The 16579-nt window shown below is 37.2% G+C and overlaps 1 protein-coding gene across 1 annotated transcript in view; it reads left to right on the top strand.

Annotated features, from left to right (window-relative positions):
- Nucleotides 1-16579, top strand: part of dlg2 (discs, large homolog 2 (Drosophila)) — a 507064-nt gene that overhangs the window by 219776 nt on the left and 270709 nt on the right. The window contains 4 exon segments of the mRNA XM_078402648.1: nt 3427-3596; nt 6602-6738; nt 7498-7642; nt 10473-10689. Of these exon segments, the coding sequence (XP_078258774.1) occupies nt 3427-3596; nt 6602-6738; nt 7498-7642; nt 10473-10689 (669 nt within the window).

Genomic DNA, 16579 nt, shown 5'->3' with positions numbered 1-16579 from the left:
CTGGTCACCCTGCTAAAGGAGGTATAGGTCATTAAACTGGTATTGGCATTGATTTTTTTAATATCTCAAGTTTTGAGAACACTGAAGAGCTTTTGTGTGAAGAATGAAGAGAAGAATACCTTTTCTTGGACTTGGGGGCCTGAGCTATAGGTAGAGGTTAGGCAAGCTAGGACTTTATTCCGTGGTGCACGGGAGATTGAGGGGTAATCTTACAGTGTATAAAATCATGATGGGGATAGATTGGGTGAATGCACAGATTTTTTTTCCCTGGGTAGGAGAATCAAGAACGAGAGGGCATAGGTTCAAGTTGAGAGGGGAAAAATGTAATAGAAACCTGAGGGTTAACGTTTTCACACAGAGGGTCGTGGATATATGGAACAAGCGGACAGAAGTAGTAATTGAGGCAGGTATAATAAAACCATTTAAATTACATTTGGACAGATACATGGAGAGAAAGGTAAAGAGGGATGCAAGCCAAATGTAGGCAAATGTGACTAGCTTAGATGGGGCACCTTGGTTGGCAAGGATGAGACGAGCTGACAGGCCTGTTTTCATGCTGTATGACTGGCTCTACCACGGTACAGTTGTTGTCCAACACCTGTAAAGAGGTAGGTTGGAAGTTTGGGACTAAATGCTAATAGGAGACTTTTTAGTAGTCTCATACCAGCAGGGAAAAGCTGTTCTTGAATCTGTTAGTATGTGCTTCCAAGCTTTTATACATTCAGCCCGACGAGAGTGCGGCAGAGGAAATGACCTACGTGAAGAAAAGATGGAGCAGATGGTGGGGAGGCCAGTTTGTGTGTTGCGCTGGACTACATCCACAACTCCCTGCAATTTCTTGCGGTCTTGGACACAACTGTTTCCAAACCAAGCAATGATGCAACTGATAGTATGCTTTCTAAATGCATCTGAAGAAGCTTGTAAGAGTTGAAGGACACACACAAAATTTCCTTATCTACTTCTTCAGAAGTAGATTATGTGGGTGCTAGAGAACATAGGTTTAAGGTGAAAGGAGAAAGATTTAAAAAAGGCCTTGAAAGGCAACTCTTTCACACAGAGAGTGGTGTGTGTATATGGAACAGGCTGCCAGAGAAAATGGTTGAGGTGGATAAATTATGACATTTAAAAGGCACTTGGAATGTTACATGAATCGGAAAGATTCAGAAGGATATGGGCCAGGTGCAAACAATTGTGACTTGCTCAGTTTGGCAACTTGGTAGGCATGGATGAGTTGGGCCAAAGAGCCTGTTTCTATGCCGTATAAGTCTCTGGCCATATAACATGCAGCTTAACCTAGTGCACAAGTCTCAACATGTTAGATAGAAGATTGTGAGGGTCACATTATCTTTATGTTTTCAGTACGCTCAGCCATTTCTTGATATCATGTGTAGTTAATCAAATTATCTGAAAATGGACTTCTATATTGGAGACCTGACGAGGAGGCCAAGATGTTTGCACTATGGAGCAAAGAAGAATGTTGTTCAAATTGTCAGCAACAATAACCTTATTGGAAAGAGTATTTCAAGCATTGCATAAAAGGTTCACTAGATTGATTCCTGAGATGGAGCTTTCTTTATGCGAAAGAATTGAGCAGATTAGGTGTATATTTTCTAGTATAATTAGTGTATGAGGTAATCTCATTAGACAAATATAAGACAATGAGAAGGTTTGATGGGTTAGATATATAAAAAGATATTTCCCTGTTGAAAGTTTGGAACAAGGGACAAGGTCTCAGGATGATGCGTTCATTACTGTAGCCAGAGATAAGATAGATTTTTTTCTTTCAGAAGATTGTGAACCGCTAAATTTTTTTACCCCAAGGATTGGGGATGTTGACTAATTAGGTATATTAAAGGCTGAGAGGGATTTTTGGGAGATCTGGGATCTGGAAGAAACGTGGTATTAAATCCAAATATCCGAACGGCAATAATCTTTGAGAATCCAGAGCAGGTTCAGGGATCCATGTGGCCTACTGATTTCCCCCCTCCACATGAATGGTTGTCTCCATTCAAGTATTTTACTGAATGTAGGTCAAAGAATTGCAGATGCACTTGCAAATATTTTCGGTGGTTCTCTGTTTGAGAATCATTTCTTTACATTGAAAAACTGTGTGTACCTATCCTCTTTTAATAAAAGCTAAAGGGGAACACTGAGGAATTATGAACCAACTAGATGAACCAGCTGTGGTTGGGAAATAAAACAGTTTATAAAGATAGTGCTTATAAAGAAACTGTGCACAATATTCCAGGTGCAGTCTCACTAAAGCTCTATGCAATTACAGTAACAGTTACTTATTCCTGCATTCAGATCCTCTCATAATAAAGGCTAAAAAACATTTGCTCTCCTAATCATTTTAGAAGCCTCTTTACATCCTCCTTCATAAGATCCCATTAGTTTAGGATTGTCAGCAGATTTATACTTATGACATTTAATCACCTCAGCCAAGTCATCAATATGGATTGTGATTCGATGGAGCCTCGATAATGATCGCTGCTGTGTCCCATTAGTTGCAGTTTGCCTAGTCCTAAACTTTGAACAACTCCTTTATGGAACCTTATCAATAGCCTTTGAAATATCTACTTTTTTCTTGCTTCCCTTTAGCTCTTCTCAAGTCACATCCTCAAGGTATTAGACAAACATTATTTTCCTCTAATAAATCCATGCTGATTCTGTTCAGTACCATCTTTCTATTATTACTTTTAAAGTGTTATTGCTTCAATACAGGTTCCCTACTACTGATGCAGGCTAAATAACCTATGATTTCCTCTTTCTCTTTTTTCTTAAATAACAGTGTCATATATGCTCACCTCCTGTTTATAGAAATAATTCTTTTCAGTTAGTAAGACAGGATAGATAGTAATTCGCAGTTGATGAACCAAATAGAATTTTTGAAGTTAGATTTAGCTCTTAGAGGAATCAAGGGATATGGGGAAAAAGCAGGAACGGGGTACTGATTTTAGATGATCAACCATGATCATATTGAATGGCGGTGCTGGCTCAAAGGGTTGAATGGCCTACTCCTGCACCTATTTTTCTATGTTTCCAAACGACTCATATTTAAATGTTTCCATTTTATTATCATTTTATAAAGTAGATAGATACTTTATTTTGTTTAAAGTGACTTGTGTTAGGCATTATTAATGGCTTGCAATTGAAGGTACATTATTAGTCTGGATTCAAAACTGACTAAACAACTGGAAACTGACCCTAGGAATAATGGCCAGGTAACCAAATTGGTAGGATATCACCAGTGGTGTCTGACAATGATCTCCTTTGGAACTTCATAATTCTTTTAAGAAAGCTATGTTTACAAGGTAGTAATGGAGATAGTTAAATTGGGGAGAGGAACACAAAAAAGTGTATGAGATTAAACATGTACAAACAAATAATGTTATATGATAATGAATTTTCTTTATTTTTGTTTAGAGTTAATGACTGCATTCTACGGGTAAATGAAATTGATGTCTCTGAAGTATCTCACTGCAGAGCTGTAGAAGCATTGAAAGACGCTGGTTCAATTGTACAACTGTATGTGCGCAGAAGAAGGCCTATTTTGGAAACTATCGCAGAAATAAAACTTATAAAAGGACCTAAAGGTACCCTTGATAATCTGAAAACAAATAATGAAAGCCGATAAAGGAATTGAAATGTATCAAAATGTGATGAATCATTTAAATTTTTTGTTAGTATCAATACAATTGAGTGCTTACGACTTTTGTTGTATTGCTAGGTACTACATTAACATACCCATATCCCAAATACTCCTTTTAAAATGTTGCAGATTTTTAAAAGAAACAATCACTTAGAGGTTCAATTGGAAGTGGCTTATTCTTCTCAGATCATGTGCCAGAATGAAATGGGTGATCTAGAAATTACCAATTTATCTGACTGTGTGCACTGATGCTCATTTACATGATATGCTAATCCATAAATATAAGTTTATCTGCCACATTAATGCAAAAATATTCTTTAGATTTTGTAGAAATTGATCAATGATACATTTTTTCATTTATTGGTGATAATAATAATTTAGAAAATTATCTCTTTTAATAAGCACTTAATTTCAATCTTAACATATTCATTAAGCATTTTAGCAGCATAATTTATGAAGTATTGAAGCAGTTGGTTTTTATACCTGAGATACAAATCTTAGCCCTTTTTACTTTATATCAATATCTTTATTTAATGTTGTAATGCAACCCGAATGTCTTTGTTTGGTTCCTGTACTCATTTAATTCTTTTAGGTTTTTTGGAAAATAGTTTTTTTTTAAATTTTGCAGTTTTAAGTTAGAGAACATTTGAGTAGTAAGAACTTCCAATCTGAATCTGAACACAGAAGAAAACACCTCAAGGTATGCAGCAACAAAAAAAAATACTTACATGAGCGAAACACATCAGTTATATTGTAAAGTTCAAGTTGGGGACAATTGGGACATATCACAGTGATACATTCTTGACGTTTGTGAACACCTTTTAAAAAATAATTATGAGTGGCTCTTAAGTAGAAAATCTACCCATTAGAATAAGGTGCCACATAATAAACTAATAAATAAGGTTCAAGTATGTGTGGTCTGAAGAAAAATAATCAAATGGACAGCCTACTCTCTGGAGGACAGAAAACAGTGAATAGAGATAAAGATAAGCTATTCAGAACATAGAAAGTTGGAAGACCTGAAGATTCATCAAATCATCAAATCTCCCAGAAAGAGTTATGGTGAATTTTTAATAGTGCAACAATTAGCAGTTTTGGGCCTTATTATTATAAATGCAAAACAGCCAATTTTCCTACATAGTAGAATTAGCAATTTAACAATGATATCCATCAATTTATATGACCATTACTTACATCTCATTTTGATTCAGTCTCTTTGTCAAGTAGAGTTCAACAAAAAAGTGCATCAGAATTTCTTACTGATAGCTTAACAAATCTGTTAAGATCACGTTAGCTAATTTTATGTAAATAACTTATGCATAAATTGTGGTTTACACTTATCATAACTATTGAGAAAGTTAAATTGAGAACACCAAAATTCCAATTTTTGGACTCCCTAGCTTTTTAGTCAGTCCCTAACCTTGACCATTGGCTTAGGTTAGACTGGAATGTGTAAAGGTTTTGTGCCTAATTTAATCCTGTGTGAATTGAAAAACAATTTATACCAGCAAGATGGGTGGCTTTCACCTCCAGAGCATGCCACATTCTGTTCCTAGATATATTGTAGCGCCTGGTGTTTTTTCTAGCCTCTAATGTCTTATTTGGCATACTTGAATTTTCATAAGTTAAATTTCACTAAAACTCAACCAGTCAAATCCCACCCAACAGTAAACACCATTTACTCCTTATCCTTTTGGCCATTGACTTTCATGGGGTCCTTCGTCTTTGGATTTCAATATCAGACCACAATGTTTCAGCTTTAAGTGCATCTTTTTAACTTTGGTCTTTACTTTTGTTTTCTCCTTCCAATTGCAAGATTTCGTGACTCCATTCCAGAATGTACAATTTATTACAACTAGAAAACTACCTGAGTCCAGAAAAAAATGGAAAGGCTATCCAAAACATTGAAAAGTAATGACAACATTCCCACTGTCATAATCATAATGCTTTCTATCACGTCATTCCGATGATCCTTCGTGACCTCCACTTCCCTATAATTTTGACTCAAATTCGCTATCCATCTTTTGAAACTATCTCAAAATCTTTTGGGAGATTCAGTGATCTCTTAGCTTTTTCAACTTGTGATTTTTTTACATCACTATATCCATTGTGTCTTTTTTTTATCCTGTCTTTAAAGCAGATTGCACTATGTTGCCACAGTTGCCAACTGTTTCAATTTGTAATCAGGTCACCAAACAGCAGGGTTGATTGGATTCTTTCCTCAGAATGTCACAGAAATCCATGTTTCTTTCAAATGTGTTAAAAGTAGAGCACTTCTGTCAAAAGGCAAAAGAAAAACATTTTGGCGTGGCCAAGTTAGAATCTACATTTTAAGAGGCATAATAAAGGTTTCAAGAAAATATCTCTATGAATCTATATTTACGAATTAATACAGTGGGAATCCATCTGTTTCCACAGATACAACCTAACTTGTCGAGTATGCCTGGCACTTTCTATTTTCATTTCGAATTCTGTAATTGAATCATGAAAAGATACAGCACAGAAGCAGGTTCCTGAGCCCACCGCGTACATGTCGACTGTCAATCAACCATTTACACCCATCCTACATCAAACTCAATGTTTATACTTCCTCCATTCCCATCAACCCACCCCAGATTCTACTAGTCACCTACACACGAGGGGCATGCCTTTAGGATGTGGTAGTAAACTGGAGAGCCAGGAGGAAACCCCATACAGTCACAGGAAAAACCTGGAAATGCCACATAACACCCAAAGTTAGGATTGAACCTAGAGCTCATGTGTTGTTAGACACCAGTTTTACACGCTGAACCACTATGTTTCCCATCCTAAAATAATTTGCTTTGTAGTAACCCTAAGGTATAGACAAAGAATTAAAACAATCTGAAAAAATATCAAAACAATCTTGGGGAAACTGCATAAAAATTGTATGATTTATACATGTTAAACTATATCTCTTTTATATAATAGGATTAGGATTTAGTATTGCTGGTGGCGTGGGTAATCAGCATATCCCTGGTGATAACAGTATATATGTCACAAAAATAATTGATGGAGGAGCTGCACAGAGAGATGGAACATTACAAGTTGGTGACCGACTTCTTATGGTAGGAAATATTGCATTTCATAGCATCTTATTATGTTTTAAATCTTGTGTAGAATTACATCATAAACATTTAATGCTCCAAAAGTAGCAATATTAGAAGGTTTTTCCCTGTTTTACTTCCTCTCACTAAGCTTCAGATACATGTTAAAAAGACGTAACTTACATTTCTAAAACATCTTTTGATCCTCGGGCATTACTAAATCATTTCATAGTCAAAGCCACTGCCTATTTGTGCAATCTACAATTGGAAAGGGACAAATAAGCAAAGGATATGTTTTGGTGCTGTTAGCTGTGGTAAAGATTCTGTGGAAGTTTTCAGTATTACTCCATGGTTGTTGCCACACTTTTAGTAACTTGCACAAATAGCCAAGATGACAATGTTGGTTAGTTATATGTGTGAGATATCATAACTGAGTATTACTTTTCCTGAAACAACATCCACAAATACACTTCCTAGCTGTCAGTGGAAGATATTGCAGAATGGAAAGCCAAAACAGATTTTATCCATGCTAATACAGGCTTTGCATTGACTTCCTTTTCACTGATGACTGGAATTAGCAATGTATTTATTTCCAATTGAAACATAGCACTGGTTTTATAGTCTTTCAAATCTACTTACTTCAAGAAATGTTGTTTTGTTTGCCTATGTCTTTTTGTAAAAACCAATACAGTATGAATTTCAATGAAGCATTAAAATATAATTAATATGATGATGCACATTTTGATTGTATCATTAGAAATGTTTGTTTCTTTATCTAAGGTGAATCATTACAGTTTGGAAGAGATAGCACATGAAGAGGCTGTAACAGTACTGAAAAATACAACAGATATTGTCTACCTTAAAGTCGGAAAACCTACTACTGTTTACATAAATGACCCCTATGGATCTCCTGATATCACACACTGTAAGTGATGTTTTTAACCATTTTAAATCAAAATCTATTGCTTTCTCTCTTATGTAGTTAATATTTAACACCTGCAAATAGTCCTGTTCAATGTGGTCCTGTTCAATAACCAGTTGTCTCGCCACAGAATTGTTGAAATTATACTTTTCATAAAATATATCAAGATGTAACATTTAAAGCTTCTTTTTAAAATACATATAATTCCAAGATTTTAAATGAACATTAATTGATTTAATATTCTATCTTTTTGTGGTTAAAAATTGGGTTGTAGTGAAATCAAAGAATATTTCTTAGAAGATATGAAAACATACAAAATACAGACATAAGTTGATCACTTTGCCCTTTGGGTTACACTATCATGCCATAAAAGCATTGCTGATACTGCACACTGAACAGCATAGCACAGGAACATGGACATTTGCCCCAATGTCTGTGCCGAACAAGATGCCACGTTTAAACTAATCTCTGCCTGCACGTGATCCATATGCCTCTAATCCCTTTCCTATAGTTCCCATGTCTCTTAATTCAATGACCAAGTCTTTGCCTTGTATATGTAAGAACAAAATGATCAACAGTTGATATATCCTGAACAAATAGTAGTGTAGAAAGCATAATAATATGCAAAGACCCTGATGTTGCAGACAAAAATAATTGGCAGTGAGGATTTACTGATTAGAGTAATGAAAGTTTATCAAAGGATTAATTCACTCTATAGTATATATACATTTGAAAATGAGAGCACTTTAAAATGGAATTCTGCTGAAGCTTTATTTTGCAATTGTCAATTCTTTTGGTGAGGAAATTGAGCCCAAAACTGTCAACGTTTATTATATGTTACCTGAAAAATGGTGTTGGACTTTCTGAATTCAACCTAAAGAAGGCACCACTGCCTCTTATTCAGGTCAAAAAGAAGGGCATGTATTTCTAAACTATTTGCTTAAAAGACAGCTAGGAATTTTCTATTTCCCTTATGGTTCAATTTCCGAACATATATAGATTATTAAATATATTTCAATCAATTTAGTAAATACTGGAGATTACCATTTTTTGGTGTGCGATAAAATTGTTGTATGTAACCCATAAAAACCTGTTGAATCATTCTGAAAGGTTTTACCTGCTTGATGCCCGAGGATGGCTGCCTGCCGAGATCCCGAGCTGCCTTGTCATTGCACCACAAAGTGAGGGAAGGTTCTTAAAAAGTTGAAGAACCTTACACTATGGCAATCATGGGACAGCTGCAGAAAAGGTTGCTGTGGCTTCTTCAGTATGTCTGACCACAACAAGCACCCTGCTCCCCTATAACTCCAGTCATAGTTTGCACAGAGCAGAACCAACAGGGTGATTGGCATGGATTTATCATACTGGCAGAAATTGCAACATTTGTCTGTGTAGTGAATTATGTAGAAGGTGCTGTTATATGTTCTGGGAACGCAAAAGTTACTGACAGAAATGTGCTGATCAATAAAATCTGAAGCTGATGAAGAAATGTATCAATGGAAGTTACGTCTCTTTGGTACCGGCTCCAGAATTTGTAGCTTTTTTAATAAATTATGAATGTATTCTTTAAACATTCAATTTCTGTTTGGTGAATGTGGAAAAGATGCTGCATACTGGAAAATGCATTTAAATACATCTGAAAGTGGGCAACCATGAAATGCGCTTAAGTCAAGTGCCCCAAGAATTATCTGACCCAATTTCTCATGACTGCTAATAAAATGATTACCAACACTAAAATGTGTTATATGTATTATTTGCACATAGGAACATGTGAAAATTGCCCCAAATCTGAGCAAAGTTATAATGCTAATAAACTCATACTAATTATTACCTAAAAATCACAATGACTAAGAGCAAAATAGATCAATGTAATACGAGCTTTGATTTAATTAATCCAGGTTTTAGTGCTGCATTTGCAAAGAATGTTGGAGGACTTTAAAAATAAAGGTAAGATGAGTGAAAGAAAATGTTGAACTTATTGATCCTTTCTTTCGGAAGATGCCATAACATTTGACTTTTCATGGATACCACCAAATCTGCCCTTAGTCTGAGGACACATAATTTATTTTGATGCCAACCCAATCCAAAACCAATACATGCAGTCAGATTCCATCAGGCTTGGATCGGGTAATTTCATACCATGTGGCCTTGTGTTCTGTTCTGCTCTGAAATATTTACTAAACCTACAGAGTTGTCGACCTTCTAGTCATTTCAATCGTTGAGACTTAGTTAATATCCTATCTGAGAATAATTTTGTTGTAGACCCATTCGTTAGATTATAATTAGCATGCCATTGTGGAACAAGTGTAGGATGGAGATTATTTTTTTTGCAAGCTATCATATTTGAGGAGCATGTTCCACAGTGTCTTCTAATTAATTGAATTAAAGGTTTTCATGAAATAGAGAAAGGCCATGTATGGTGGCTGTTTCTTGCGTTTTTCTTGTAGTTTGTGCATGAAATCATGTCCACTGTACGTTTTGTCAGAATCCATTGATCAAACCTATCAATATCAACAATATTGGATTTTACTAAAAGTTTTAGTTTAAGATAGCAATGTTGACCACTTTTTAACAGTTAAATCATTTCATTAAAATCAATTAGTTAAAAGGGATTAGTAAATTGCTTAAAACCTTTTTCCTCGTGCACTTTCTCTGTTTTCAGATGCATGTGGTTGCTATTCCATGGTGAGGTCAATGTCGCACAGGTTTTTCTGTAACTTAGTCTTAATTTCTAATTTCAATATGCCACATACACAATGTTGAAATATATTGTAAATCCTTCAGTTGTGCTTCTTTAAATTAAAAATATATATATCTCTTTTTTTTTGGTCAGGTTATTCCCCTCCAATAGAGAACCATTTCTGCTCTTCAAATGTGAATAATAATACATTGGATCACAAGTCTTCACTGCCGCAAATCACATCGGGAAGATATTCTCCACTCCCAAACTATATGCTTGAAGAAGAAGTAGAAGAAGAAGAAGAGGAAGAAGAAGAAGAGGAAGAAGAAGAAGAAGAAGAAGAAGAGGAAGAAGTGGAAGACATTAACAGGTAATTTCAGCTTTGGCATTGATTTTTGCATATTTTTATTTTGCTCAAATGTATGTATATTTTATAAAATAATAAGCAAATGAGAGAGAGAGCCCAAAAACTGGTGGAATTTGCAAATGTTGTGGCTTTGCTACCTCCAATACAATTCATTATTGAAAAGTTATTTATTTAGGTTATATTTGTTCTTGATGTACTAGCAAGAAATCTGTGAGATGAATATTTTGGTTACCCATTCATGCTCATTTTCATGTAACTTCTATGTTTTAGGAATATATGTTGTTGAAATAAAAATAAAAGTGTGCTTTTTTTGTTCATTGTCCTTAAATGTTAACTGTTTTTTTTTGCCCACTGGGTACCTCCGGCTTTAATTTCTGATATCAGCATCTATAGATTCTTGCTATCAATTGCTATTTTTGTGGATTTTTCTTATATATACATTACTTACAATTTTAGGTCATTTGCATGGGACTGATTTTCAATCTTGATGTAACATCTGCACTTTCACCATCTTGTTTAACAATGTAATATTCAAATTCTTATCAGAATAATATATAGAATTGTTTGCTGAATAACTTGAAAGCTTTATTTTTAAAAAACATAAAAGCAGTAATAATGCAGCTTTAAAAAAATTCATTTATGGGATTATGGTCTTCACAAACTAAGCCAGTATTTAATTGCCCATCCCTAATTTCCCTTGGGAAGGCAACCTGAGCAACATTAGAAACATTGCAGTACTTGAGTTATGGGTATTTGCACATTGCTGTTCCAGGATTTTGACCCACTGACAGCAAAGGAGCGGAATATGTTTGCAAGCTGGGATGTTGTGGTGGTCTGAAAGGCAACTTCTAGGTTGTATTACTACCATGCTTTTGCTGCCCTTGTCCCTCTAGCTGTTAGAGATTGTGTGTTTGCTAGCTGCTCCCTAAGTGGTGAGTTGTTGCAGCACATCCTGCAGATGGTACAATCTACTGCCACTGTGTTCTGGTTGTGGGGCAGATGAATGGTTGTGGATGCGGTATACATCAAATGAATTGTATATCCTGCAAAGTGCAGAGCTTCCTGAATGTTGTCAAAACAAACAGGCAAGAGGAGAGTATTTCATACCTTCCTGATGAGCCTGTCTCTTTACAATATATTTTATATGGACTGTATCCAACTGGTCAAAAGAAGATAAGACAAAAAATAAACTGGAGGCAGGGTTGCATTATTCAATAAGCAACGTGCTACGGTGCTAAATAGGGTGGATGTCCTTGAGAAATAAATAATCCATTAGTTTAAAATTAAAAACAAAGAAGAGCACTTCCAAGCCTCTCAGGATATTGTATGAGCCATCAAATTTGAGAGATAAAACCGAAAGAAAGAGAATGAAATAACAGAGATGTTTAAGAAGGATAGAGTGGTGATATTGGAGAATTGCAATTACACTGGAATTGTTGGGAATACTGTTAAGAGGAAAGGACAAAGAAGGGGATTAATTTGTGAAAGGTGGTCAGGTGAACCTCCTTCACCAGGATGCTTCACCCCCGCAAGGAAAGATATATCACTGGACCTGGTAATGAGGAAAGGTGAGGCCCAAGGAAAGAGAGAGTTCATAGAAAATCATTTTCAGGACAGTAATCATTGTATTATTGGAGGTACATATGACAATTAAATATGTAAGGTTATTCGCCTTGAAGCTTAAAGAATTGTGAAGTGAATTTGAAGAGGTATACAAAATTGTGATGGATTTAGGGAGGGAATTGCATAATTAATTATAATAAATCATAATCAAAAACTGCACATCCTGGAAATCTGAAACTAAAGAAAATGCTGGAAGCAGTCAGGCAGCACCTAAGCCCTAAAATGTAAACTTTGTCTTTCTTTCCACAGATGCTGCCTGACCTGCTGTGTGTTTTCAGCATTTTCATTTCTGTTTTGGGAATCTTTTTGGCTTCTCTCATGCAAAATGTGCAATTTTGTTCATTTTATGAGCAGAACGTTTTGCCATCATGAACCATTGACAACATGCATAACTTTTTTTTATTTCTGTAAGCCAGGTGCATAATAGCTCAATGATGCACTAACCTTCAGCACTACTAGCTAAATAATCCATGGTTTGCTCTGATTTAATTTGCAGCCGTCCCGTGTGCCTTTTTTCAGTATATTCTATATTTCAAGAAGTACTCATTAATGCTCACACACTGTACGTTCTTTTTTGATAATTGCTTCCTGAGTATATCCTGTGGGATATAGCTGTCTAATAAGAATCGTTTGCTCCGACCACTTTCTCTTTCTGCTCCCATTCATGCAGCATTCCAAGACAAATGCAACTGGTTTGTGCAGTATTAAAGTCAGGCAAACACCATCAATAACAACATTAAAAAAATAAAATGATTAAAATATTCAGCAGGTTGTGCATCATCTTTGTAGAGCAGTCATTAATCTTTCATCAAACTGGGAAAAGTTGGAGATAAAATTTCATGTTGCAGAGAAATATGAGAGATTAAACACAGCTCTAATGCCATCTTATTCTGACATCACCACTGTGGTTGGCCTTTCATGTCCTGGGATGGGTGGATAATTCTGAAGGTTCTGGTAGTTTGGCTAATATGTAAAGCAAATGGGGACCTCCTAAGTATTGGGAGGCAGAGTTAAAGGATAAGGCAGCAAAGCCACCATACTTGATTATTAAATGTTTGGAGATAGTGGGCTTTCCCAAAAAGAAAGAGGACTTCCCACTGGTGACAGGGATATTTGCTACTGCACTAAGGCAGCAGAGTGTCATAATTGACAAATTGAATAGTGAAAATGAAAGATTAAAGATTAAAGAAAGGTCAACTACTCTGGAAAGCACTGTGTCTCCTTAACTGAGACAGCAAAGGCTGCACAGGAACTGGCTGAGAAGGTGGAATTGAAACCATAAATGAGAAGAAAATTGAAGGGGGAAATGAGTAGTCTTTATTTCTGATCAAAAAGCACTTTAGCCTGAAGTTGAATTATGTGATTCCTTCATATAGAAATGTACTAATCTCAGTTTATGCTTTGCTGACATACAAAGTAGCATTCAGAAGATGAAGCTGTAAAGTAATCTATGTCTTGGAGCATGCAGTGGGGAGCAATGGATACTTAAATTGAGGAAAGGGAAGAAATATATTTAGTGCCCGCTTAATGTGTTTCATTTGATAAGAGATGGAGAAACGATAGCCACAAATAAATGGGACTGCAATTCAATGTATGTATGTGATCGAGGAAAGGAAATTACATTTAAAACAGAGATGGGGAGCAAGCCAAGAGAATTACCTGTGCTCATGCCCAGTTTTTACTTTTGTAAAAACTTTTCTAAATACTTTTTACCATTTGTAAAAACTGGCGACATGTTGCCAGCAGCACAGCAGAAAATCTGGTGATAGAATGCCATCACCTCCTACAAGGCGAAATCAGGAGGCAGCACAAGTAACAGCGAAGCATCACTCCCTGACGAGCTCAATGCATTTTAGATTTTTTTTTTAGATTTAGAGATACAGCGCGGAAACAGGCCCACCGGATCCGTGCCGCCCAGCGATCCCCGCACATTAACACTATCCTACACACCCTAGGGACAATTTTTACATTTGCCCAGCCAATTAACCTACATACCTGTACGTCTTTGGAGTGTGGGAGGAAACCGAAGATCTCGGAGAAAACCCACGCAGGTCACGGGGAGAACGTACAAACTCCGTACAGACAGCGCCCGTAGTCAGGATCGAACCTGAGTCTCCGGCGCTGCATTCGCTGTAAGGCAGCAACTCTACCGCTGCGCCACCGTGCCGCCCTCTTACGCATGCTTTGATAGGGAGAACACTGATGTTCCTTCCCGAGCCCCCATACGCCCTGATGGTATTACAGTCACAGTCACAGAGGTCGATATCAGAAGATCCTTCAGGGGAGTGAACCCTCGGAAAGCGTCTGGACCTGATGGTCGAGTTCTCAGAACCTGTGCAGACCAACTGGCTGGAGTTTTTGCGGACATTTTCAACCTCATTACTGAGGTCTGAGGTTCCCACCTGCTTTAAGAGGGCATCAATAATAGGGCCCAAGAAGAGTAAGGTGACGTGCCTCAACAACATCGACCAGTGGCCCTAAAATCCGTGGTAATGAAATGTTTTGAGAGGTTGGTTATGGTGGATATCAACTCCTACCTCAACAAGAACCTTGACCCACTACAGTTCGCCTTCCGTCACAACAGGACACAATCTCACTGGCTCTCCACTTCGCACTGGACCACTTGGACAATAAAAACACTTACATCAGGCTGTGTTTATAGACTACAGCTCAGCATTCAATACCATTATCCCTTCCAAGCTGGTTACCAAGCTCATGGAACTGGGTCTTTGCGCATCCCTCTGCAATAGGATCCACGAATTCCTCATCCACAGACCAGTCTTTTCGAATTGGCAGAAATACTTCTTCCTCATTAACAATCAGTACAGGAGCACCTCAAGGCTGCGTGCTCAGCCCCCTGCTCTACTCACTCTATACTCATGACTGTGTAGCCGGACACTGCAAACTCCATCTTCAAGCTCACCAACGACACCATCGGTGTTGGACAAATTACAGATGGTGATGAGTCAGAATATAGAAGTGAGATCGACCGATTGACCAAATGATGCCAGCGCAACACCCTAGCTCTCAATATCAGTAAAACCAATGAACTGATTCTGGACTTTAGAGGAGGAAGGATGAGGACCCACAATCCTGTTTATATCAACGGGACGATGGTGGAGAGAGTCCAAAACTCTAAATTCCTGGGTGTGCATATTTGCGAAGATCTTTCCTGGACCCAGCACACTGATGCAATTATAAATAAAGCACATCAACGCCTCCATTTCCTGAGAAGATTACGGAGATTCGCTATGTCAAAGAGGATTCTCTTGAACTTCTATAGGTGTACAGTAGAGAGCATATTGACTGGTTGAATCACAGCCTGGTTCGGCAACTTGAACGCCCAGGAGCGAAAAAGACTGCAAAAAGTTGTGAACACTGCCCAGTCCATCAACAGCTCTGACATCCCCACCATCGAAGGGATTTATCAGAGTCGCTGCCTCAAAAAGGCAGCCAGCATCATCAGCGACCCACCCCATCCCGGCCACACACTGATTTCACCCCTGCCATCGGGAAGAAAGTACAGGAGCCTGAAAATTGTAATATTCACATTCAGAAACAGCTTCTTCCCTACAGCCATCAGGCTATTAAACACTCCGGCTTCAAATAAGCCCTAAACTACAATAGACTATTATTATTATTATTGCACTACTATTGTCTGTTTTTTTTTTGTGTGTACGTATGTGTGTGTGGGTGTGGGTGTGCATATTTGTATGTATATATATATGTATATATAGCTGATATATATATATGCACACACACACACACACACACACACACACACATTATATTATATATATATATGAGTGTGTGAACTTTTTTTTCTCTCGTTTATTGTTTACAGTGTACTGTGTTTACATAAGAAAACAACAATATTAGTGCAAAACTAAAGTTTGAAAACCCTGGTGCAACCAAGGTATTTGTAGTTTGAGCTTAGTTGGTGTTGGAGTTTAGTCATCTCCAAGAGCCTGATGGTAGTTGGGGAAAAGCTGTACCGGAATCTGGAGGACACAGTTTTCAGGCCTTCTTCCCGATGATATGAGTGAAATGAGAGCATGGTCAGGGTGATGAGGGTCCTTGATGGTGCCAGCAGCCTGTTTGAGGCAGAACATCCTATAGATCGCTTTGATAATAAAAGGTGATGAACCCGTGATGAACTGGGCAGTGTCCACCACATTTTAATTTCCTATGTTACTAGGAGTTTGAGTTGCTGAACCAGGCCGTGATGCAAGCAGTCAATATGCTCTCCACCATACACTTGTAGAGGTTC

This window comes from Rhinoraja longicauda, chromosome 7 (genome assembly GCF_053455715.1).
Source record: "Rhinoraja longicauda isolate Sanriku21f chromosome 7, sRhiLon1.1, whole genome shotgun sequence".
Taxonomy (NCBI): Eukaryota; Metazoa; Chordata; class Chondrichthyes; order Rajiformes; family Arhynchobatidae; genus Rhinoraja; species Rhinoraja longicauda.
The sequence above is the reverse complement of the archived record's forward strand: the minus strand, read 5'-3'. Positions and strand labels throughout refer to the sequence as shown.